This window comes from Bipolaris sorokiniana (genome assembly GCF_000338995.1).
Source record: "Bipolaris sorokiniana ND90Pr unplaced genomic scaffold COCSAscaffold_8, whole genome shotgun sequence".
NCBI lineage: Eukaryota > Fungi > Ascomycota > Dothideomycetes > Pleosporales > Pleosporaceae > Bipolaris > Bipolaris sorokiniana.
The window spans coordinates 858,612-880,911 of record NW_006911902.1 but is presented as its reverse complement, the minus strand read 5'-3'; the positions used below and the strand labels follow the sequence as shown (position 1 = coordinate 880,911).

The 22,300-nt window shown below is 51.3% G+C and overlaps 8 protein-coding genes across 8 annotated transcripts; 7 read left to right on the top strand and 1 right to left on the bottom strand.

The window, feature by feature from the left end:
• The first annotated feature begins 1,111 nt into the window (after positions 1 to 1,111).
• Positions 1,112 to 3,219, top strand: COCSADRAFT_190893 (glycoside hydrolase family 16 protein). Its single transcript, XM_007702541.1, has 2 exons — positions 1,112 to 1,899; positions 1,980 to 3,219. Exons 1-2 carry the CDS (start codon positions 1,486 to 1,488, stop codon positions 2,862 to 2,864), a joined length of 1,299 nt encoding a protein of 432 aa, XP_007700731.1. The 5' UTR covers positions 1,112 to 1,485; the 3' UTR covers positions 2,865 to 3,219.
• Positions 3,220 to 3,447: 228 nt separating this feature from the next.
• On the top strand, positions 3,448 to 3,846 carry COCSADRAFT_330637 (uncharacterized protein). Its single transcript, XM_007702540.1, has one exon. It carries the CDS (start codon positions 3,529 to 3,531, stop codon positions 3,754 to 3,756), a length of 228 nt encoding a protein of 75 aa, XP_007700730.1. The 5' UTR covers positions 3,448 to 3,528; the 3' UTR covers positions 3,757 to 3,846.
• A 1,568-nt stretch (positions 3,847 to 5,414) lies between these two features.
• COCSADRAFT_37461 (uncharacterized protein) lies at positions 5,415 to 6,503 on the top strand. The gene is made up of 2 exons (XM_007702240.1): positions 5,415 to 5,956; positions 6,016 to 6,503. The coding sequence occupies exons 1-2, from the start codon at positions 5,612 to 5,614 to the stop codon at positions 6,406 to 6,408; spliced, it is 738 nt and encodes a 245-aa protein (XP_007700430.1). The 5' UTR covers positions 5,415 to 5,611; the 3' UTR covers positions 6,409 to 6,503.
• A 74-nt stretch (positions 6,504 to 6,577) lies between these two features.
• COCSADRAFT_190892 (uncharacterized protein) lies at positions 6,578 to 8,242 on the top strand. Its single transcript, XM_007702539.1, has 2 exons — positions 6,578 to 7,228; positions 7,296 to 8,242. The coding sequence occupies exons 1-2, from the start codon at positions 6,873 to 6,875 to the stop codon at positions 7,867 to 7,869; spliced, it is 930 nt and encodes a 309-aa protein (XP_007700729.1). The 5' UTR covers positions 6,578 to 6,872; the 3' UTR covers positions 7,870 to 8,242.
• Positions 8,243 to 8,543: 301 nt separating this feature from the next.
• Positions 8,544 to 10,023, top strand: COCSADRAFT_143977 (uncharacterized protein). The gene is made up of 3 exons (XM_007702538.1): positions 8,544 to 8,689; positions 8,751 to 9,526; positions 9,592 to 10,023. The coding sequence occupies exons 1-3, from the start codon at positions 8,626 to 8,628 to the stop codon at positions 9,706 to 9,708; spliced, it is 957 nt and encodes a 318-aa protein (XP_007700728.1). The 5' UTR covers positions 8,544 to 8,625; the 3' UTR covers positions 9,709 to 10,023.
• Positions 10,024 to 10,296: 273 nt separating this feature from the next.
• On the top strand, positions 10,297 to 11,750 carry COCSADRAFT_37458 (uncharacterized protein). The gene is made up of 4 exons (XM_007702239.1): positions 10,297 to 10,502; positions 10,577 to 10,891; positions 10,963 to 11,346; positions 11,401 to 11,750. Exons 1-4 carry the CDS (start codon positions 10,464 to 10,466, stop codon positions 11,638 to 11,640), a joined length of 978 nt encoding a protein of 325 aa, XP_007700429.1. The 5' UTR covers positions 10,297 to 10,463; the 3' UTR covers positions 11,641 to 11,750.
• Positions 11,751 to 12,045: 295 nt separating this feature from the next.
• COCSADRAFT_118858 (uncharacterized protein) lies at positions 12,046 to 13,207 on the top strand. Its single transcript, XM_007702537.1, has 4 exons — positions 12,046 to 12,137; positions 12,505 to 12,684; positions 12,753 to 12,904; positions 12,960 to 13,207. The coding sequence occupies exons 1-4, from the start codon at positions 12,125 to 12,127 to the stop codon at positions 13,077 to 13,079; spliced, it is 465 nt and encodes a 154-aa protein (XP_007700727.1). The 5' UTR covers positions 12,046 to 12,124; the 3' UTR covers positions 13,080 to 13,207.
• A 1,474-nt stretch (positions 13,208 to 14,681) lies between these two features.
• Positions 14,682 to 18,172, bottom strand: COCSADRAFT_37456 (uncharacterized protein). Its single transcript, XM_007702238.1, has 3 exons — positions 18,043 to 18,172; positions 15,099 to 17,983; positions 14,682 to 15,054 (listed from the first exon to the last, which is right to left on the bottom strand). Exons 1-3 carry the CDS (start codon positions 18,161 to 18,163, stop codon positions 14,776 to 14,778), a joined length of 3,285 nt encoding a protein of 1,094 aa, XP_007700428.1. The 5' UTR covers positions 18,164 to 18,172; the 3' UTR covers positions 14,682 to 14,775.
• Between the last annotated feature and the right edge of the window lie 4,128 nt (positions 18,173 to 22,300).

Sequence of the window (22,300 nt, the reverse complement as noted above, 5' to 3'; positions counted from 1 at the left end):
GGCGTGAGTATAAAGCCGTGAGGGAAGGGCGTAATCATGCATATTGCGTAATGATTAGGTGATAGCAGTTCGATACGGATTGACAAAGTACGTGGCACCCGAGCATCTGTTATTGTAGGAATCCTCTTGCTAAACAAGGCCTCCTGGGGTCTGACTATGCATCTTCTAATTTAATCTCACAACGGCTGCGCGATGCTGCAAGTAAGCCTGGGCAAATATAGCGTTTGAAGCCGTTTGAAGCTCCATGTGGTAATGCCCTAGCTTCATGCGGTCGCACGTGTACTTGCGCAACTCTGGTGTGTCAAGCACACCACACTTGCCTCATCACAGTACGATAATAAGTTCAAACAACTTTTACAAACCACTAGCCTCACCATACAAACAAGCTTCCACGCGTACTCTATACTGATCTAAAGTGTCCAAGGACGCTGGCAAACGTAGCCGCTCAGCACCATCAGCAGATTAACATAGCCACACATCTTGGCAACGGCGGGCGGCTCTTTTGGCAACGCAACAGCCAACACCCAAGCGCTAGGGCTGCCTATCCGAAAATCTTCCCTCACAAAGAAAGAAGCGATCGTCAGGGCAGCTGATCACTGCGTCACTCGTTCAGAGGGGTAGGGAGGTATGATCTCATAACCAAGATGATAGCGCATAAAGGAAAGACCAAATGCGCGTCGTTGGGCATCTCACTCCGAGGAGCAGATATGGCGCAGTTTGTGCCTGTTGTGCATACAGTCAGACGAGATGCATCTACGGCGCAGCATTACACCACATCCAGATGCACATTCTCGAAGGAAGGAAGGAAAATCCGGTTCAGCTTCCGTGGCCCCTCGCCTCCCAATCTCCACAGCACCGCCGCATCGCTTGCCACGCCGTCGGTCGCACGCGTATAGTTGTGCCAGAGGACGAAAGACTGGTTGCGGTAAGGTGGCTTAGAGGCAGAAACATTAGCCAGGTACATCTGGAGTCCGATAGGCTGAGCCGGAGATGCCGCTACGACTGCGGCGGGTGGTTGGCACTTCTGACACAGCCTAGTATCCACCCCACGGCTCGTGAAACACATCAGGAGTGCGGCTCAGGGTCACGCCTGGCCACTCAGATCTACACAGCGATGAATCGGGAGACTGCATGAATGAATGCCAGTGGCTGCATGGCCTGACTGGCTGACGACTAATGCCTGGGCAAGGGGATTGCGTCGTGCATAATTTCGCGACTTTTATGGTCGGATCTTCCTGCATGCTGTTTGTCTTTCTTACAATTCCCTTACCTTGTCTTTTCTTCGTGCGCCATTCTTTGACCTATTTTTTTGGTCATTCACACATTCTCTTCAACCACTTTCCTTTGGACGCAGGGCGACCTTGCTCAAACTCTCCTTTCTTGCCTTTCAAGTGATTCTTCTGTGAAGATCACGTTCGCTGCGAACCCCAACGCTTACATTCTTTACCGAAAACCCTATATTCCGAATCTCCATCTATATCAGAAATGCGCTTCTCAACTTACTCCACCGCGAGCGTGTTGGCCGCTTTGGCCTCTGCTCAAACCTTCACCGATTGCAACCCTATGGAAAAGACTTGCGCCAATGACCCTGCCATGCCTCAAACCTGGGAGACGGACTTCACTGCTGGCAAGGATGCTATCAAGGGCTGGAAGCAGACTGCAGGTGACCTCACCTATGGACCAGAGGGAGCCGAGTTTACCGTGGCCAAGAAGGGCGATGCCCCAACCATTGGCTCTGAAGGATATCTCCATTTCGGTTACGTCGAAGTTGTCATGAAGGCCGCTCCGGGTACCGGCATCGTTTCATCTATCGTTCTCCAGTCTGACAACTTGGATGAGGTCGACTGGGAATGGATTGGAGGCGTCGACAGCCGTGTGCAAATGAACTACTTTGGCAAGGTAAATTTTTCCCAACGAAATGCAACTGAAACTATGCATGTTGCAGAAAAAGAAAAGGAAAAAGCTAACAAAACCGCCAGGGTAACACAACAACCTACGACCGCATGATCGAAGCCGACGTGGTCAACAACCAAAAAGAGTTCCACAAATACGCCCTAAACTGGACCTCATCAGCCCTAACCTGGATCATCGACGACAAGCCCATCCGTACCCTCAACTTCGCCGACGCAAACGGCGGCAAAAACTTCCCCCAAACCCCTTGCAATGTCCGCCTCGGCAACTGGCCCGGCGGCGACTCCAAAGACGAAGGAACCCGCCAATGGGCCGGCGGCAACGTCACCTACGAGAATGCTCCCTTCACCATGACGGTCAAGAGCGTAAAAGTCATCAACTACTCCCCCGGCAAAGAGTACGAATGGACCGACAAAACCGGTAGCTTCCAATCCATCAAGGTCCTCGACGCCGGCAACAAAGACGGCGCCCCCATCAACGCTTCTCCCATCACCAAGCCTGTAAATGGCACCCAGCCCCCCCTCGAAGCAGGCGTCGACGCCCCTGCTGCGAGCGGCGAGGCAGGCTCAGGAAGCGGAGCAGACAAAGAAGAGCCATGTGACTGTGGAACTGCATACGTAACCGTCACCGCGCCTCCTCCTGGCGCCTCTGCTCCTCCTGCTACCACCGCGCCTCCAGCCACCATCACGTCGACTTACGACGCTGTCCCCATTGAGAGCGCAAAGAGCATGTTGTCCTCTATCATTCGCTCTTCGTCTGCTGGTCTGGCGATTGATACCAGGTCCGCACCTGGTGTACCCATGCCTACTGCGCCCACTGGTGCGATTCCTCTGCCCCAAACTAACGGCACTGGAACAGCGGTTGCGCCGCCACAGTTTACGGGTGCGGCGGGTAGGGTTGCTGCTGGGGGGTTGGTTGGTGCGATTGTCGGTGCGGTGGTGATGGTGTTGTAAATTTGAGGAATGAGGTAGGGTGGAGAATGTATGTGAGACATGGTTGATGTAGATTTTTTTTTGGATATACATAGAGAAACTTACGTTCGTTATTTTAACTTTTTCTGTAAATACTTAATTTCGATGAAGGGACCCCATTTTTCGGGCAGCTTTTTTTTTGGATGTGAAGATTGGCTTTCTCTTCTGCTTTTCTTTTCTTTTTCTTTTCAAAACGTCTTTTGGGGTTTTGAGATGTGGGGGGTGGATGATGATGTGTTTGTCCACTGCTGTACAGTGAGTCGGTACGAATGAATAAGTGTGTAACTAGCAATCCTAAGTTGCTATGGATCGGGGAGAACTGACGATTGCATTCCCCACGCTTTGTTTGATGTTTCGATGCTCGTTTCGAATTGTGACTTCGTGGCGCATCTCACTGGCTCGACTTTGTTTTTCTTTATTCCATCTTGGTTCGTGTGGAGTGTTTGAACGGGATTAATTAGTGTTGTAGCGGAGTCAGGACGAACGCTGTGGCAACTTGATCGACTTGGGGGATCTTTATGCCTTCAGTCGGACATGACGTTGCAGTTCTCTTTTGAACTTTAGGCGGGACTCGTGTGTAACGGTGGAGTATAGGACGAGATGGAAAGTGCATACCGGGGTCAAAAGGGTTCCTGCAACGAGGTCGATGTCGGTTTCTTCGTACGCTTTTGCATTGCTACACATGTCCCGACGGGCTCGAGTGTTGGTATTCTATTCAAAAAAAACCCTTGAGGATTTAGTAGTCATTCGTTCTGAGATTGGGAGCTGGCTTTCCTTATTGCGCATGTCTCTGTCTTTCTCTCTTGGTCGCCCAAAAAGTGATAGAATTTTCTTTTCAGCAAAGGAACCGTATATACAAAGCTCGCTGTGGTGAATAAATTATTAATTTGGCAGTACGTCCTGGATCTGGCAGTGTGCTGTGCTAAGAAAGTTTCTGGTGTTAATCTTCCAGCTGGTCGTGGCGGGCGCAATCTGGAATAGGTAGTGCATCGTGTACATAGGAGAATATGGCTGCTGTTGGTTCTTCGAGCCCGCGCCTGAGAGATAGGTATCTTCAGAATCAGAACTGCATTGCTGGAGGTCGAGATCAAGTGTTGACAGAGAAGTGTGTTTGATTTTAGGAATACGAGTGTATATAGAGTTCTAAGCCTCCATGCATCGTTATTAAAGGTTTATCATGCGTTCGCACATGAGTCACAGGCTTGTATGCGCTTGAAAAATGGTAGAGTCGATGAGACGTTTGTCTGAGTCGTTCTAAAGGGCATCAACGTTACTTCCTTCACTAGCAATCAAACAAGTGCCACGAGAATGTAACGAGGCTGTGCAAGTGAGAGATGTTGCAGGAATCAGAAATATATATGTTACAGAAGCTCTATGGAAGTAGTATGCCGCAAAAGGTTGGCTTTCCGATTTGCTTAATCGAGCATAATATTGCCTGAAGCCAAGTGATATAGTTCTGATTCTTGCGAACCTAGGACTAAAGTAAGTAGTGTTCAATGTGGCATTGACGTTGAAACATGGTTGGAGTTTGCAATGCGATGAACGAATGTACTTGAACCGGATGTTTGGCATGGATCCTGCATTGATTGTGTAATATTGGTTGAGGCTAGGGACAGTCGCGTGTATGTAACTGCACAAGTGGTCGTCGATTTAGTCTTCACCGTCTCTACCACTTGATTGGAGGATGCACGACTGGCCAAGTAACCCAGGCCGCCAGCGAATGACCAAGCAATGGTTAAGCATAGGTCAAGCCATGCATCTCGGCTCGTGAAAAAACAAACTATATTCATCGGGACGGGCTGCGTGGGCTGTACACCACGCGGATTCTGACCAGTAGCTGCTGCCCACGTGCAACATGGGTCGCATCAGGCGCCCGAGATGCAAAGGGTCCATTCTCCGGCGGCTGGGAGACAAACTTAAAAAACGTGGGATGATACTGAGTGGTTGCTGGCGTAAGGTATAGAGGATGATGCCATGCAAATACTAATCAATGTGTGGGAGAGTGCATGGGAGGCGAGGAGCTTGTGCAATTGGCCCAGCCTCGCCTCTCGTCGCCAGTCATCAACCACAGCCAGACAATGCCTCACATCGCAGCACATGCGACGCGATCTACATCTTCTACCCGCCAGCCCCAGTTCGCGCCAAAAAGGTGCGCGGTCGCCGTCCCAATTTGTGAGCAGTGCCACGCGCTAGGCTCAGGAATTTATCAAAACGTAACGGTTCGGGAGTTTCGCTTCGGACGGGCACGTTTTGAAACGGACGAGCGCCGTCATCTCACCATTGTTTTAGGCATGAGCCAAGAAACATCACACCAACACCATTACGCATCTGACACAACTGACAAGCCATGGCAGCCCTCACCATGTCATGTTTGCCTGGGTGCTTTGCAATTGTTGCTGGCTAAGCCGCCAAAGGCGCAGGCCTGCGCGTGCACATCACACTTGCAATCCCACTGGTGGCTCGTCATCTGCCCCAGGATAAGTCAGCATCCTTGCTGATGGGGGCGCTTTTTCTTTCTAATATTAGGCAATATTTGATATGTGGCACGCCCAAGGTGTCGAGAGTTTGCAATAGGCCCCGAACATGTCCTACCCAGGTCGGGAAAGACGACTCAGCCGCACACGGTGCTTGCTCGGAATGTATAACACTATGCTGCAACGCCAAATGACAATTGCTACTACTCCTGCTTCTTCACTCGAGATTGATTGTTCCTGTGGAATTTGACTGAGATGGGTGTTACACAATACCTTCGTCGCACAAGACCCGCGTCACAGCCGTCGACCACCACAGTATTAACAGGATGCTGGCCGCTTTTTGCCATCTCTTTCTTACTCTCCGCGCTGTCCATTACTAACCTGGGGCTACTGAGCTCCATGGTTGCATGGCTACTCCGACAAAAACACAATGTGCATACGTATCAAGTCGACTGGCCGGGAAACGAAACAAAACTGAACGTGGAGCCAAAGAATCTATGGGTGGACCATGGCCATGAGAGTAATGGTGCGGCGGCGTATGGATTCTTCGTGGGCCTCTTTGGCATGGTCACAGCATGGAGGATGCGGAATGCTCAACGGGTAGGTTCAATCCATGTATCCTCCCAAGTGGCATCCAGTATACTGACGATTATGAGCAGCGCCTAAAGAGTCTTACTGCACTCGCTGTCTTGCTCTTTCTCGCAGTTTTATTCACCCTGTCGTGCTTCATCTTCGCCTTCGTGGTGACGTACCAGACAACAGGTCAGCGCATCCGTGAGCCTGTTGCCGTTAACACGGTTGGGATGAACTACCCGGAGTTTCGTTGGACACCCGAGACTTGGTTCAAGGCTGTACGGGATCTCCCTCTTGCGGATCGGTCTACGCGCAGTGAGATAGAGGACAGGATCAGAACTATGGTAGCATGGCGGTGGATGCTGCTTGTGATATTCTTCGTGGATGTCGCCGCATTTAGCATAACAGCAATGGCTTGGTTGAAGCAGCGGAGGGGTGTGGCAGCGCGGCCAGGGTCTAGAGATTCTACTGAGAAGTAGGAGCGCGTACTCGGAATCAGGTTTTTGAAGGATACCCATGCAGAACGTGGAACGAATATACTACTATATTGGTCATTCCCCTGACCATTCTCACATGCAAAATACATATGTACACATGACTACATACACTAGCCCGAGGAACCTTGCAGCGCTCGGAGGGTGGGCAGAACGCGTGACACACTCACGCCTCAGGCCAACGGCACATGGGATCGACTCCGTGCTTATATGTGAGATTCCCCAGTCAGACATTGTCATGTATTTACAGCAGCGTAGAGTGGTGCAAGGTCTGAACTGAGGCCTGGCAACCCCACAAACGCTTAGCGAGAAGTGGTACTTACGTACCCAGCCCAGTGCGAGACCTCGGCGCATCACCGCTACCACCCATCACGAAAAAAAAAACCTTGGGTCCCGCCAATTCACCTCGAGCCCGCCCTGCTCTCGCGACCACGTCGCCAGTTTCCGCCATGAGCTGGCCTCTCTACCTCGCCATGCCGGCCGTGCTCATTGTGGCCATGCGGCTGCTGTCGCTCGTCTTGCCTGCGAAGCCCGCGCAGCTACTCTCGTATTACGCTTTCGCAGCTAGCTCCTTCATCCTCATGGGTTTCTGTGCCTTGTACGGCACCCTCGTAGCCATACCTCTGCGCATCATTGGGTATGGAGGCCTGATCCAATGGTCGGTGGGACGGGCCTTCAAGTGGTGCATGTGGTACGGAACCGGTGTGACATTTAGGATCACAGGCAGCATGAAGAAGGAGGGTGGTGTTAGCGGCGAGGATGCGCTCAAGGACCGGCCCGCCGTCTTTGTGGGCAACCATCAGACGTAAGTTTTTGCTGCGATTGAGGAAAAGAAAACACAGTGGCAGAGGTGGTGCTAACGTCTGATGTAGCGAACTCGATGTCCTCATGCTAGGCTGCATGTTTCCCAAGTACACATCCGTCACGGCTAAGAAGTCACTCAAGTACACGCCACTTCTGGGTTGGTTCATGGCGCTGTCCAAGACCGTCTTCATCGACCGTGCAAACCGCACCACCGCGCGCGCCGCATTCGACACGGCCGCTCAAACCATGCGGTCGACACGCCAATCCGTCTTCATTTTCCCCGAGGGAACTCGCTCCTACGCCTCCACCCCCGATCTCCTCCCCTTCAAGAAGGGCGCCTTCCATCTCGCCGTACAAGCACAAGTCCCCATTGTACCAGTCGTCTGTGCAAACTACTCGCACGTGCTGAACGTAAAGGAACAGAAGTTTCAGCCGGGCGTGGTTGATGTGACTGTCCTCCCGCCAATACAGACAAAGGGACTGGGTGCTGAGCATGTGGATGATTTGGTCAAGAGGACAAGAGATGCCATGATGGATGAACTGATTCGTCTGAGTCACATTTCTGGCGCTGGTAACGGTGAACCCCTACCCAGAACCAGCGGAATAGACCAGTCGCGCAGTGAGTTGAGGAAGAGGAATTAAGGTAGCATCATTGTCTGAGCCTTTATTGGCTAGGACACCAAAGAGGCGTTCATGGTGTGCAACAAGAGGCCTGGAATAACCACAGTGGTTGCTCGACATCCAACAGCCCGAATAGGAGGCTGAGTGCATACGGCGTGTGTGGCGTTCAGTGGTTTCAGGTTTGGGTTTCCATCACTGCATATTGATATCCTAGAGAAGAGGCATGTTCATTCTCGGGTTGGGCGTATATATCTTCGTGCTCTCTATTCAGCAAATGCAAAAATTCACTTATTCAACAATCTCTCACATGTATGCAGTAAGAGCCGTATTAGATTTCCTGAGTAGGAGGGCAACTTGTGTAGGATTTACGTCACACTAATAGACACGTGAGAAGGTACTAGATTTTGCACAGGTGGTGTATGGGTAGTTGCATACACGCGTCTAGCGAGTGTTATGGTAACAGGAAGAAGAGGCCACGAGCATCTCCAATGGTGCAGATCGGCGCACCTTCTTTGCTTCGCGTAATAAGAGACCGACCTCGGTGCGAGTTGTGTTACCCCACGATTATACCCCTCCCTGCTAGTTACCCAATGCGGCATTCCGACATGCACGCTTGAAGTGTGGATGCGATGGGGGCTTTGTATGGTATATATAGTGATGTAGGTTGACGTGTAAGTTCGCTTGTTTGTTTAGCTAAGTGAGTTGGTTTTTTGGATTGTTATTTTGGCTAAATATTCTTCTGTGAAGTGAGAAGTGCAAGTGAGTAAAAAGGCAGAAATGACAGGCGGACAAGAGTACAATGTGTGGGGGAAGAGTGCGATAGTTACGGGTGCTGGGTCTGGTATGTTACAAGTCCCCTATCTTCATCTGATTTCCTTACTAAACTTCGAATCAAACTTTAGGTATCAACTTCTGCTTCGCTGCCATACTACTCAAGCATGGCTGCTCCGTTCTAATCGCCGACCTTGCACTCCGACCTGAAGCACAGAAGCTCGTAGATGACTATAGCAAAAAGGAGGAAGGCAAACCACAAGCAATCTTTCTCAAAACAGATGTTACCGACTGGCCCCAACTAGAGCGTATGTTCACCGTCGGCGTACAAGAATTCGGTCAAGTCGACATTGTCTGCCCTGGAGCCGGTATCTACGATCCCCACTGGACCAACTTCTGGCACCCACCTGGCGTCCCTGGCGGCAAGAGCAGAGACGATCCCAACGGAGGACGATATGCAAGTATCGACATCAACGTCACGCACCCAATTCGCACAACTCAACTAGCCATTTCGCACTTCCTGAATCCCCCGCCTGGCGTGCAGAAAGTAGGGCCTCAGAACCCCAAGCGCGTCATCATCGTCTCCAGTATAGCAGGACAGAACCCGAATTTCCACGCTCCAATCTACGTCGCTGCTAAACATGCCATGAATGGGTTTGTCCGCTCGTTGGCTCCGCTAGAAGCTGAGTTGGGTATCAGAGTTAATGGTGTGGCACCCGGTGTTATCAAGACACCGCTATGGACTGAGCACCCAGAGAAAATGACATATCTGGACTTGGAGAAAGATATATGGGCGACACCCGAAGAAGTGGCAGAAGCAATGTTGAGGTGTTTGCAGGAGGCTGAGTTTGGTGGAGGCACAATTCTTGAGGTTGGCGCGAAACAGACGAGAAAGGTTGAGGCGCTGGTATGTTACTACTGTCTTTAATACCTTTTTTTGTGTTGTTGAATGTGCTAATCATGTGGGAATAGAACGATCCAGGTCCGAGTGGCCCAGGACATACAGTCAGCAATATGGAGGAGCAGTATAAAGAGGTGTATGGGTGGTTGGGAGAGGTGGGATGGGGTGTTGGGAAGACGAAATTGTAATTGTATCCATTTTTACTGATTAGCGGTGCAAGTACTATTACCATTTTGGAAGCAATACTGCCAGATACGAAATTTGCGGCACGGGTATTATGGAATTCGTCCGTCGTCAGGTATGGGCTTGCATGGACCATGAGGCTGTTGGACCGGCTATTGAGGGTGCTTGGTCAGATGCCGGCGGTCGGACCACAGTGCTCCGGAAGGCTAGAATTCAGCATCGTGACAATGTAAGTACTATGTACAACGGTAGAAGTAGGCAAAAGACGATTCTGACGTTGGCCGTGCACGGTATCGCATCAGAGGGGACCCCCCTGGTTGGTATTGCGGGCCATTTGGCAAATATGAGATCATTGGGTGGTGCGAGGGCCAGGTGTGCGGGCAACGAAGTTTGATAGCACCGGGCCATTTGGCCATGGCTTCAGTAGAGCGGCTGCACCGGGTCAAGGGCGTCGGCCGGTAGCTGACTGTTGACCTGAGGCATGCTGATTGATTGTGGGATAGCTAGCCTATGACCGAGTCGCTGGCCGGGCGTTGCCACTTGTGACGCTGAAGCCATTTTTCCATGGAGGGGCTCCTTGAGCGGGAGGGGCGCTAATACGTATGAAAGTGCTCCACCGCCGCAGCAACTCTCAACTGGCATCTTTCTTCTCGAACTCTCTTCTCTCCATCCATCATCCCCTTTGAACCGTTGATCCCCTCCGTTTCAAAGCAAAAAGCAAATACACAATCACTTATATATACCCATCCACATAATCAAAATGCCTAGCTCTCTCGATCAACTCAAGGCCGCTGGCACCGTAAGTTGTTACCCCCACGCCATCGCGACAACCCGCGGAAGAATTATTATATCTGACAAAACTTTGTCCTGCAGACCGTCGTCGCCGACTCTGGTGACTTTGCTACCATCAAGAAGTACCAGCCCCAGGATGCGACGACCAACCCTTCGCTCATCCTCGCCGCCTCCAAGAAGCCCGAGTACGCCAAGCTGATTGACGCCGCTGTCGCATACGGCAAGAAGAACGGCACCGACATTGAGAACCAAGTCGATGTCACTCTCGACAATCTCCTTGTCCAGTTCGGCAAAGAGATCCTCCAGATTGTCCCCGGCAAGGTCTCAACAGAGGTCGACGCCCGCTTCTCCTTCTCCACCGAGCAGTCTGTAAACAAGGCCCTCCGCATCATCGACGTACGTCTGCACTAAAAAAACCCTAATTTGAAAGAACAAGACAAAAGAATTCGTATGCTGACTCTGTGCAGCTCTACAAGGAGGCTGGCATTGACAAGGAGCGCGTTCTCATCAAGCTCGCCTCGACATGGGAGGGCATCAAGGCTGCTGAGATCTTGCAGTCCAAGCACGGTATCAACTGCAACCTTACCCTCATGTTCTCTCAGGTTCAGGCCATTGCTGCCGCTGAGGCCGGTGCTTACCTCATCTCTCCTTTCGTTGGCCGTATCCTTGACTGGTACAAGGCCGCTAACAAGAAGGAGTACACCAAGGAGGAGGACCCTGGTGTCAAGAGCGTCCAGCAAATCTTCAACTACTACAAGAAGCACGGCTACAACACCATTGTCATGGGTGCCTCTTTCCGCAGCATTGGCGAGGTCACTGAACTTGCTGGCTGCGACTACCTGACTATTGCCGTGAGTAACACCCTCTAAAACACAGCATTCCGTCCAATTCACTAACAGACCTAGCCCAACCTGCTCGAGCAACTCTACAACTCGGAGGATGAGGTCCCCAAGAAGCTCATTGCCGAGGATGCTAGCAAGCTTGACATTGAGAAGAAGAGCTACATCAACGACGAGGCCGAGTTCCGCTTCTACTTCAACGAGGACCAGATGGCCGTCGAGAAGCTCCGTGAGGGTATCTCGAAATTCGCCGCTGACGCAGTTACTCTCAAGGATATCCTCCGCGAGAAGATCCAGGCGGCATAAATTGCAGGTCCGATACCGGCCCAGAGATGAGTTTACGATATAATTAGCTTTTTTTTCACTCCAGCTCGAGCATTGAGACTTGATAGGAGGTTCGGATGGCACGTAGATAAAAAAAAATGAAGCGTGAAAACCCGATACATTTGCAAGACACTATGCGTGCCTTAGTGAAACACTATGAATGCGTTGGCTGATGATAGCATAACTAAAGCTGAGGCAGCTGAGGCAACTAGAGGGGCTGGAACTGCGGATTTATCATCACTCGCCGGTTCTGGTTCGGCTTTACTGGTTGTGTCGACAGCTCTGGCGGGTCTGGCGGGTCTGGCGGACGTTGCGTCACTAGAGAGCCCCGCATTGAAAGCTTACCCGAGCGGAAGCTACCTTCTCTTCCCCCCTTCTCTTCAACTATTCACTCAATTCCTCAAGCCCAAAAGAATACATCGAACTCACCAATTCCCCCATCAATACCAATCACATAACCGTCACAATGGTCAAAGCCGGTAAGTCTTACAGCCAGTAGCCGCACGAGCTTACCCAGGTGTGGCAAGGTGGGGTCATCCGGGTGCGTGAGATTGAGCAGATTGTTTAAAAGACACCATATCTAGCGGTATCAAACGGGCCAGAAAGGGGGAAATAATTGGGCAAGATTCGTATTGCGAGGACCATGTTGTCCCTTCTAGAAGCCTATCCCAAGCTCGTTCCCCCCATTCATGGCTGCTTGATTCGCGGTCTGCTCCAATCAGCTCGGTGAACGCGAAACACCCTGATGGCCTTGTCATCCCAAGTGGAAGAAGGAAGAGGGATCAAGCGGATAGACCCGAAGATCGTCAGACAAACAGACTTTGTGCTAACATGTAAAACACGCAGTCGCCGTCCTCCGTGGAGACTCCAACATCAAGGGAACTGTCACCTTTGAGCAGGCCGACGAGTCCTCCCCCACCACCATCTCATGGGACATTACCGGCCACGATGCCAACGCTGAGCGTGGCATGCACATTCACGCCTTCGGCGACAACACAAACGGCTGCACATCTGCTGGACCCCACTGTGAGTTTTGCGGTGCCCTTCCGGTTCCCACATGCGAGCGTTGCCTGCTAAGACATATGTACAAATAGTCAACCCCCACAACAAGACCCACGGTGCCCCCAGCGACGAGGAGCGCCACGTCGGTGACCTGGGCAACTTCAAGACTGACGGCCAGGGCAATGCTAAGGGAACCGTCACCGATAAGCTGATCAAGCTGATTGGCTCCGAGAGCGTCATTGGCGTATGTTTCTGTCCTACTTTTACCCACAATGTAAAGACTAACGACGTTTTGATAGCGCACCATTGTCGTCCACGCCGGCACTGACGACCTTGGCAAGGGTGGCCACGAGGAGTCCAAGAAGACTGGTAACGCTGGAGGCCGTCCTGCTTGCGGTGTCATTGGTATCTCCAACTAAGAATTGTATACGACGTATAAATAGAGAATTCGAATGGGTCCCTGAGCTCATGCAACATGGAGTAGCTCACTTGCCGACGTAATCATGAAGCAGCCCAAGAAAGAGGGCATGGATGGGACTGAGTAGCCAAGTTGGTTTTTGTACTACGGTAGATGAATTGATCCCTCTGTCCTGACAATTATTGCTGCTTTAGGTGCATATTGCGATTGGTCCTATGTGTGTTTCGTGTGAGGAGAAATGCGATCTAATCACTTTAAGAGTATCTCCTCTTATGAGCCACAGCCATGCTGAGTTGTTGGAAATCTCTTCCTTCGGGTAGCACTGCTCATGGATTTTGATCATGATATTACTGAATACGTGCTAATACTCAAAACAAGGAAGATAGAATATTACACGAGATGAGCCTTGTTTAATACTTATGTGCCCAAGTTTTAGAGATGTTTGATGACAATGTTAGTAAAATCATACCAGCTACTAAATCCTTTTCTTCTTTTCACACGTGTAATACACAAATAAAACACTAGGTTGCCAAAGGCGGAGGAGGGCAGGCACATCACTTATCACAAAAAGAGTGAGGACATGTGAAAAGCGACGGGAAGAAGTCATGTATTCTTGTTTCTTCTTCTTCTTCATATTTTTCTTCTACATAAATTTACTAATCGCCATTAACCACAACCCGCCAGTTCGCCTGTTCTGCATCTGCAATCCCTGTTGTTGAGTTGCAGAAATAGAGATGACCAAATCTCTTTTCTTTTCTGGCAGAGGAAGAGAGGGATAGGGGACAGATCTCGCATTATACCACATCATTCTCTCTAACGGCTGGACGTTTTGCTCAGAAGAGAGAAGACGTTGGGAGTGAGATATGGTATGGGCATTCAATGTACACATACGCACACCCTTTTGTCTAAAGACAATGGCCAAGGGGCATAAAGATCCCAACCTCCCAACCACTATTTATTCCGTTGGTAAAAAAGAAGGCGAAGAAGAAGCAGTAAGATGTGTCGAATGGGGAGGGGTATCGATGCTTGTAATCCTTAGCGGCCCAAAAAAGGAAGAAAAAAGCTGGATGTGCTTCTTATTCGGCGAGACCGCTCAAACTGTATATGCGCGGCCATATGGTCGTTATGCACAAAAGAGGAAGAACCGACAGATGTACATGGTTGTAGATTATACCTTTTTTGAACCGTTCCTTGCTTCCAAAAATGTTGGGGGAAGGAAGGAAAGGAGGAATGGACAGTTGTGTGCGGGACCAAGAAAGGGAAAAGACTAGACAAAAGAAGGGCCGCACGCTATTTTCTGCTGCTTTGCTGTTTGCGATTCAAAAGAAAAGTGGTTAGTAGAGGACAAGGGTTGCACGCAACTACCATGTTAGGAATGATCCCTAATGGGAGATGCGGCATGAGGTTGCCATCTACCCATTGTGGTATAGAGTACCCTCATTCTCACAAGTTGACAACACGCGTGTCATCGTTGAGAAATTCGCGGCGATATCGCGCGATCTCCTCGGCAATACCGTTTGGATCTTTGACGTTCTTCGAGCGGAGCTCCTTAAGTACGTTGCGAAGACCGTCATTCCATCTTTGTCTCTCCTCGGACGTCTTGCCGGGGTTTGCTGTTCCGAGCTGGAGAAGCAGCTTGTCACCTGTATGAAAATATCTAGTCAGTCTGCGTACAACTGAGGGGGACAAAACAACGATCAATGGTAGAAACTCCTTTTGTTCGACAACGCACCAGTGATAGTCGCATCCCTGAAATGCTGATCGGGGCATTCAGGGTCATTGCAAGCGCCACCCGCCGACTCGTATTGGCAGAATGGCTTTTCAGGATCTATCTGGTGACTAAATGTCAAGGACATGAAGCCTCCAGACACATCTTTTGAATAACTCGGATGATAGCGATACGACTTGAACATTCGAAGCGGACTTTGGTACGGCTTAAATGGGGCCGACTCTTCTTCCTCATCAAGCGTGGGGGCCTGTTCCATCTTAGTCAAGCTCTGTAAGGGAAGCTACAACATACAGGTTGCACATTGTCCACCACTGAGATTGTCTGTGGTTGCAACTCAGGTGCTAGATCGTCAGCGACATTGTTGTCCTGATGAGCCAAATTGTTCCCTGAGATAATATCGTCAGCTTCAGAGTCAGATTCAGACTCTTCATCCGAGTCAGAGTCATCCGAGCTGTCATCAGACGATGTAGCAATATCCATGGCACCATCGTCTGCTTCGGTCTGGCGTGCTTGCGGGACACTATCCGACGTGGCGGTCTCATTTGGAACATCTGCCATATCTTGATCAGCTTCAGGTGGTTCGTAAGCCTCTTCATCTTCTGCGGACATGTATGAAGTGGTTATGGAAGGCGCAACATTCAGCTGTGAGTCGTGAGGTTCTTCTGTTGACGCATTCCCGACAGCTGCGTGTTCTTCTGGGTCATATTCTGGTTCATATTCTTCCTCTTCCTCGTCGTCCTCTCCCTCGGAAACAGACATCTCGACTTCCCCTTCTGACGGAGAAGGTGCGGCAGAGGGCTGAGCGACTGCTGGCGTACTAGCAACGTCTGTGTTGGAGCTGGCCGGCTGAGCGGCAACATCCTTTTCAGCCGGGGGTGTAGGGCTGTAGAAATCTTCACCCATGTCCCTATCCGAAGCAATGACCGAGCTCTGCGACCTAGACGCTCTAGCGTAGTCGTCTTCTGCTGTTTGAGCGGCGCCGTTTCCATTCGACATCGTTTCTAATCTTTGGTGTAGGTGAGTCTGATTCGTGACGGCATGGTATTGATGCTGAGCTTGAGATATGCTCTGTCCAAGGCCTGGAAGAATGGCATGTTTTTGGAAAGGCTGAGCCGAAGGCGGCTGTGAACTAGGGACGCTGCTCTTTGGACTCGAGGGCTCCAAAGATGGTTGTATAGCAAGAGAGGATGCTGTCATCGAGGATCGAGAAGCACGATCCGCATTTTGGGACGAGGCATTGGGTTCTGGCGACTGCTCGCGCTCGATCTCGTCTTTCTTGGCACGGAGCTCTGCATGCGACATGCCCTCTGTATCCACACCGAGAAGTTCCAATTCTTTCGTCAACTGTTCCTTGTCTCTTGCAATCTTGTTGTTAAGCGCCGTCAATTGCTCTAATTCCTTGGCCAATTCAGCCATTCTGTTCGTATTACTTGCTATCTCTGCATCCAAAGTTGGCAATTTAGATTGAATCTCAGCGCGGCGGGAACGGGCAGTGTCTCTGACGACAGTCGATGGGTCTTTGCTCGGAGTACGATTTTGAGGTGGTAAAACTGGCGTGGAAGGCTTTTGGGTTGTCGGCGAGGATACTGCTGCAGCAGAAGAAGAAGCCAATCTGTCCCTTTCGCGTTTTTCAGCGAGCTTCCTCTTAAGTGTTTCTCGCATGGCAACAAGCTGTTTCTCTTTATCCACCAATTCCTTCTCCCGAGCAAGGGTGCTAGGAGTTTGCGATCCAGGCGCGTTATCAGCTGGGGTGGCAGGGAATGCTGGTCTGACAGGGATACCAGGTTTGCGCGGGAGTGCAGGAGGGGCTGGAGGTTCGTCATCGATGTCCATGTCGCTGCCATTGGATTCATCTTCGCTAACCTCTATTATCATGGAATCATCTTCTTGATGGGTATTGGTAGACTGGCCCAAGGGGCGTGTGTATGGAGTGGTGGATTCTCGCGAAACTGATGCTTCGTTCTTTGAAGTAGGCGGTTTCTGAGGCATAGAAAGAGAAGGTTGAGACGGAGTAGGGGCGGTGTTATTGGAGACTGGGGTATGGCTCATGAATAGACCAGGAATCCCTGAAAAGGAAGGTGTGTAGCTTTGGCTTGTAGGTGTGGCCAAGCCACTTGGAGTTGGTTGCGCAACTTGGGCTTGAGGGGTTTGTTGCAAGGGAACAGACGCCTGTGTTGTATTGTTGCTGACCCCATTTGGCGCCTTCTGTCGCGCCTTGATTGCCTCTAATCGCTGTTTGATCAATTCAGTATTCCGAGCCCTTTGCTCATCAGTTACAGGCGGCTTAGTGGTGGGTGTGGAGATTGGTTGGGGAGTCCTGGGCTTGGCCGGTGTTATCGACTGCGATGGGCTTGTCGTCTTGGATGATGCGGCCTGTTTCGCTGCCTTTGCAGCTTGTAGACGTGCAATGTAATCTTTGCGATCACCTGGCGTTGTTGGCGATGCGGCGGCCTTGGTCGAGGGTGCGGGAATGGCGCTTGTTTTGAGCGTGGGCACAGTCTTTTGTTGGGGAGCGGCTATTGGCTGGACAGCTGGTGCGCTCGAGGTAGTGCCGTTTGGCTTGGGTGGCAGAATGGGAGCGGGCTCGGATGGTAGGTTCACGCTCTGGTACAACCCTCTCAGTAGCTCGGCATCAAGCTTCTCATCAGCCAGAGTACGGTATGGGATGTTGTTACTGTGTAGAAGCTTTATGAATTGCCTTGCTGACTCGCGATCCTGCTGTAGTTTTTCCAGCAGCGTGTTTTGGTTTTCCTGTTGCTTGACTGCAGTCTTATTACTCAATCCATTATGTTGGACGGCAGAAGTCGGGGGGCGACCGCCATTGATGTGAACAGGCGGAGGCGGATGAGATGCCATGTCACCTTCGCTCAATTCACCATCCTCGCGGTCGCTATCCATGATTCCTTGTATACGTTCGTTGGTAGGTGGGGGCGCAGTGGTGAACGCAGGTGCAGGCGCGGGTGGTTGGTGTAGAGCGGGAGGATGTGGAGGTCGCTGTGGAAGTGACTGGGGAAAACGGGTAGGCGGTGGGATATTCTGCGGTGTCTGAGGAAGCGACGGCGGAGGAAAGCCCATGGTGGGAAAAGGCGGCGGGGGCAGGTTGGGCGGAGGGAAGGCGCCATTCTGGAAGAGAGCCCATATGTTGGCGTCGGGAGGCAGCTGCGGCGGCCAGGAGGCTGCGCATAGTGTAAGTAAGGCAGCGCGCAAATAGTCTGATGACAGGAAAGTGACTTACGCGCCGGGAATGGGGGCTGCTGGGAGTTGTGCGCATACGAGTTGAAGTTGATGCCAGGCAACTGCTGGAGCGGAGGAGCGGCGCGCTGCTCTTCTGGTGGCGCGCCCTGAGGCGGGGGCATCTGCGGGGGCGGAAAGCCGCTTGGGAAGCCGTAGAAAGGCTGCGAATAGTTGTTGGCCATGGTTGTTGAGTGGAGCAGCAGCGAAAGACAAGAGCTCTACGCGTCTCTTAGCACGGCTGCTTGTAGCGCCGGCGCATGGGGCAGCGGAGGTGATTGCGGATGGGTGAGAGAGGTGAGTTGGGTAGACGGGCTGAGTGAGTCGGAGCGGGTCTTTGGGGCGTGGCAGCGATGATGCATGTGTATGTATTATAGTATAGTGGAGTGTGAGGCGTCAATGTTTCAATTTCGCGATAGCCTGAGGTCGGCACGTGACATAGACGGTGCACGAGTCAGGCCCACGCTTCCGCTCCACTGCTACTCGATGTGTTGTCGGCAGGGTGTGGCGCGTGTGAATGTGGCGCACGTGTGGCGTCGAGTGTGGCAGGTTGCTAGGGGCAGGCGGCTATGGTTGTTTACCACGGGCTGCAGTGCATCATGCACCCGCCCATCTGCACATCTGCCCTCCACCAAACTTCCCCAGAGGCAGGCCCCGTGCGTTGCTGTGCTTTGCCTGAGTTCCACACGGTGTGCATTTCGGCATTCTGCTCCCTGCACTTGCATCTGCTGCTCTGCCTTCATACAATGTCCGGCACATAACGCTGTCGCACCCGCTGCTATACCACCACCCACGCCTCCACCATGAGTGCGCCGGCGCCCAATGGCCGCCCGTTCGCGCGCAATTCGCGCAACAGTCCTTTTGCCAGGAATGCCTCCATAGCTGCATCCGGCCAGAACCCCCCGAACCGCCCACATTCCGCCCTCATCTCGTCACCGCTTGCCGAAGCAGAACCCGCCATGGGACATCTACGCCATCGTTCCCTCACAAACCTCACCTCCTCCACCATAGGCCGTAGCGACACTGCCCGCTCTCGCTCAAACTCAAATCGCAACAGTACGCCCGGAGGCACCTTTGCACCCCAATTCATCTCCGAAGAAGAAAACGACGCCCCGCGTCTTGGTGGAATCGTGGAGGGCGAGAACGACTTTTCCGGCAAGCGCTATGTCTGGCTTAGGGATCCAACCACTGCCTTTGTCCGCGGTTGGGTCGTAGAAAACCTCCCTGAGGGAAGAATACTGGTGCAATGTGACAATGGCACCCAGCAGGAGGTTGACGCCGATGCCATTGACAAGGTCAATCCCGCCAAATTCGACAAGGCCGACGACATGGCAGAACTCACACATCTCAACGAGCCCTCGGTCATTCACAACCTACACATGCGTTACCAAGCAGATCTTATCTACGTACGTTCCCCTCGCCTTGCCAATTGTGCTACCATGCTGACCTTTTCTAGACTTACTCCGGCTTGTTCTTGGTCACAGTCAACCCATACTGCCCACTGCCCATTTACTCGAGAGAATACATAAACATGTACCGTGGACGGAGTAGGGAAGAGACCAAGCCGCATATCTTCGCAATGGCCGACCATGCCTTTCGAAATCTGATTGAGGAAGGCACAAACCAGAGTATTCTCGTAACGTAAGTTAACACACTTCTTCAACCAACACCACCTAATCATTTGCAGAGGAGAATCCGGTGCTGGTAAGACAGAGAACACCAAAAAGGTCATTCAGTACCTCGCTGCAGTCGCCAATTCAGACACCCCACACACAAAGTCAGGAGGACGTCAGCTCTCAAACTTGTCTGAGCAGATTCTACGTGCCAATCCAATTCTCGAAGCCTTTGGAAACGCGCAAACGGTGCGAAATAATAATTCGTCTCGTTTTGGAAAGTTTATCAGAATCGAGTTTTCACGGACGGGCCAAATCGCAGGCGCCTACATCGATTGGTATCTCTTGGAAAAGTCAAGAGTGGTGCGGCTCAACTCGAACGAGCGCAACTACCACGTCTTCTATCAGCTGCTGCGCGGTGCAGATAGCAAGATGAGACAAGAATTCTTCCTGGAAAACAAGGATACCGAGGACTTTGACTACACCAAGCACGGAAACGACATCATCTCCGGTGTGTCGGATCCTGAGGAGTGGAATGCTCTAATCGAAGCCTTTCACGTTATGGGCTTCAGTGATCAGGAGCAATCTACCATTCTCAAGACCGTTGCTGCGGTCCTGCATCTTGGAAATATTCGCGCTATAAAAGAGAGCCGGCGAGCAGATCAAGCGACCCTGAACCTTGCAGCTGAGCAACAAGCCGAGATTGTTGCTCAGTTACTCGGCATCTCTGTTGAGGATTTCATCAAGGCGCTTCTGCACCCCCGAGTAAAGGCCGGCAGAGAGTGGGTCGAGAAGGTGCAAACACCAGAGCAGGTCAACCTATCCATTGACGCGCTCGCCAAAGGTATCTACGAGCGTGGTTTCGGAGACCTTGTTGACCGCATTAATCGTCAGCTGGATCAGACAGGTACTGGTGCAGATGATTCGCACTTCATTGGTGTTCTTGATATTGCTGGTTTCGAAATTTTTGACGAGAATAGCTTTGAACAGCTTTGCATCAACTACACTAACGAAAAACTTCAACAGTTCTTCAATCACCACATGTTCGTCCTGGAACAAGAAGAATATGCCCGAGAACAGATAGAATGGAAGTTCATCGACTTTGGCCGTGACCTCCAACCTACTATCGACCTCATCGAGCTGTCAAATCCCATCGGAATCTTTTCCTGTCTAGACGAGGATTGCGTTATGCCCAAAGCCACTGACAAGAGCTTTACAGAGAAGCTGCATTCTCTCTGGGATCGCAAGAGCACCAAGTACAAACGGTCACTTCTCACCCAAGGTTTTGTTCTTACTCACTACGCTGCTGAAGTAGAGTACTCGACAGAGAACTGGCTAGAAAAGAATAAAGACCCAATCAATGACAACGTCACACGCCTTTTGGCCGGCTCTTCGGATAAGCAGGTTGCGAATCTCTTCGCAGATTGCGCCGATCCTGACGATGACATGGGTGGAACCCGCAGCCGTGTGAAGAAAGGCCTCTTCCGAACAGTAGCCCAACGTCACAAAGAGCAACTATCAACACTGATGAGCCAGCTGCACTCAACACATCCTCACTTTGTTCGTTGTATTTTGCCGAACCATAAGAAGCGGCCGAAACAATTCAGTGCGCCACTGGTGCTCGATCAACTGCGCTGTAATGGTGTATTGGAAGGAATCCGTATCGCGCGTACTGGTTTCCCTAATCGACTGCCTTTTGTGGAATTCCGCCAAAGATACGAAGTCTTGTGCAAAGATCTTCCCAAGGGCTATGTTGAGGGTCAAGTAGCGGCAAGCATGATTCTTGATAAGCTCAATCTTGACCGTTCACTGTATCGCGTGGGTATCACCAAAGTCTTCTTCCGGGCTGGAGTCCTTGCCGAACTCGAAGACCAACGCGATGCGCTTATCCGAGATATCATGATCCGCTTCCAGTCGGTTGCTCGTGGTTTTGTCCAACGTCGTCAGGCTCACAAGCGCCTTTATCGTGCCGAAGCTACGCGAATTATCCAGCGCAATTTCCAAGTTTACCTTGATATGCAGGCTAATCCATGGTGGAGGCTGTTCACCCGCATGAAGCCTATGCTTGGAGCAACACGCCAGGCTGCTGAAGTCAAAAAGCGCGACGAAATGATTCAGCAACTGGAAGCAAAGATGCAGCAAGAGGCCGCCGAAAAACAGCGGGTTGAGGATGAACGCAGACGCGCGGAGATGGACATCCAACGCATCCAGAAAACCTTAGAGAGTGAGCGTGCGCTTGCATTAGACAAAGAGGAGATCTTCAAGCGCCTTCAATTGCGTGAGGCTGAGCTCGCCGAGAAGCTAGCCGGTGCTATCGAGGATCAAGACCAACTTGAGGATCAACTGGACGCTCTTATGGAAGCCAAGAGGAGAACTGAAGACGAGGCTGAGCATTTGCGTGGAGAGCTTGAACAAGCCGGACAGATCATTAGCAGACTTGAAACCGAAGCACGAGAGCTAGAGGAACAAAGTTCTCGGTTGGAAGAGCAAATTAAGGAACTCGAAGTCATTAGGACACAACGGACTGAGGCGGAGGAATCATTAAGCCAGGAAGTGAAGATGCTCCAGAGCCACCTTTCTTTGAAAGAGCGAAAGCTTCAGGATCTTGAAGCTAAACTTTTGAAGACGGACCAGGATCTTGACATCAAG

What these genes read in the sequence shown, in the direction of transcription:
- COCSADRAFT_143977 (XM_007702538.1), top strand. Translation starts at nt 8,626, where the DNA reads ATGACAGGCGGACAAGAGTACAATGTGTGGGGGAAGAGTGCGATAGTT. An exon ending in AGTTACGGGTGCTGGGTCTG is followed by an intron (nt 8,690 to 8,750) that starts GTATGTTACAAG and finishes ATCAAACTTTAG; the next exon opens with GTATCAACTTCTGCTTCGCT. An exon ending in CGAGAAAGGTTGAGGCGCTG is followed by an intron (nt 9,527 to 9,591) that starts GTATGTTACTAC and finishes ATGTGGGAATAG; the next exon opens with AACGATCCAGGTCCGAGTGG.
- COCSADRAFT_190893 (XM_007702541.1), top strand. Translation starts at nt 1,486, where the DNA reads ATGCGCTTCTCAACTTACTCCACCGCGAGCGTGTTGGCCGCTTTGGCC. An exon ending in AAATGAACTACTTTGGCAAG is followed by an intron (nt 1,900 to 1,979) that starts GTAAATTTTTCC and finishes CAAAACCGCCAG; the next exon opens with GGTAACACAACAACCTACGA.
- COCSADRAFT_190892 (XM_007702539.1), top strand. Translation starts at nt 6,873, where the DNA reads ATGAGCTGGCCTCTCTACCTCGCCATGCCGGCCGTGCTCATTGTGGCC. An exon ending in TTTGTGGGCAACCATCAGAC is followed by an intron (nt 7,229 to 7,295) that starts GTAAGTTTTTGC and finishes CGTCTGATGTAG; the next exon opens with CGAACTCGATGTCCTCATGC.
- COCSADRAFT_37458 (XM_007702239.1), top strand. Translation starts at nt 10,464, where the DNA reads ATGCCTAGCTCTCTCGATCAACTCAAGGCCGCTGGCACC. An exon ending in AACTCAAGGCCGCTGGCACC is followed by an intron (nt 10,503 to 10,576) that starts GTAAGTTGTTAC and finishes TTTGTCCTGCAG; the next exon opens with ACCGTCGTCGCCGACTCTGG. An exon ending in GCGACTACCTGACTATTGCC is followed by an intron (nt 11,347 to 11,400) that starts GTGAGTAACACC and finishes TAACAGACCTAG; the next exon opens with CCCAACCTGCTCGAGCAACT.
- COCSADRAFT_37456 (XM_007702238.1), bottom strand. Translation starts at nt 18,163, where the DNA reads ATGCCCCCGCCTCAGGGCGCGCCACCAGAAGAGCAGCGCGCCGCTCCT. An exon ending in GCAGCCCCCATTCCCGGCGC is followed by an intron (nt 17,984 to 18,042) that starts GTAAGTCACTTT and finishes CACTATGCGCAG; the next exon opens with CCTCCTGGCCGCCGCAGCTG. An exon ending in TGGTGGACAATGTGCAACCT is followed by an intron (nt 15,055 to 15,098) that starts GTATGTTGTAGC and finishes AAGATGGAACAG; the next exon opens with GCCCCCACGCTTGATGAGGA.
- COCSADRAFT_118858 (XM_007702537.1), top strand. An exon ending in CACATCTGCTGGACCCCACT is followed by an intron (nt 12,685 to 12,752) that starts GTGAGTTTTGCG and finishes ATGTACAAATAG; the next exon opens with TCAACCCCCACAACAAGACC. An exon ending in GCTCCGAGAGCGTCATTGGC is followed by an intron (nt 12,905 to 12,959) that starts GTATGTTTCTGT and finishes ACGTTTTGATAG; the next exon opens with CGCACCATTGTCGTCCACGC.
- COCSADRAFT_330637 (XM_007702540.1), top strand. Translation starts at nt 3,529, where the DNA reads ATGTCGGTTTCTTCGTACGCTTTTGCATTGCTACACATGTCCCGACGG.
- COCSADRAFT_37461 (XM_007702240.1), top strand. Translation starts at nt 5,612, where the DNA reads ATGGGTGTTACACAATACCTTCGTCGCACAAGACCCGCGTCACAGCCG. An exon ending in GGATGCGGAATGCTCAACGG is followed by an intron (nt 5,957 to 6,015) that starts GTAGGTTCAATC and finishes GATTATGAGCAG; the next exon opens with CGCCTAAAGAGTCTTACTGC.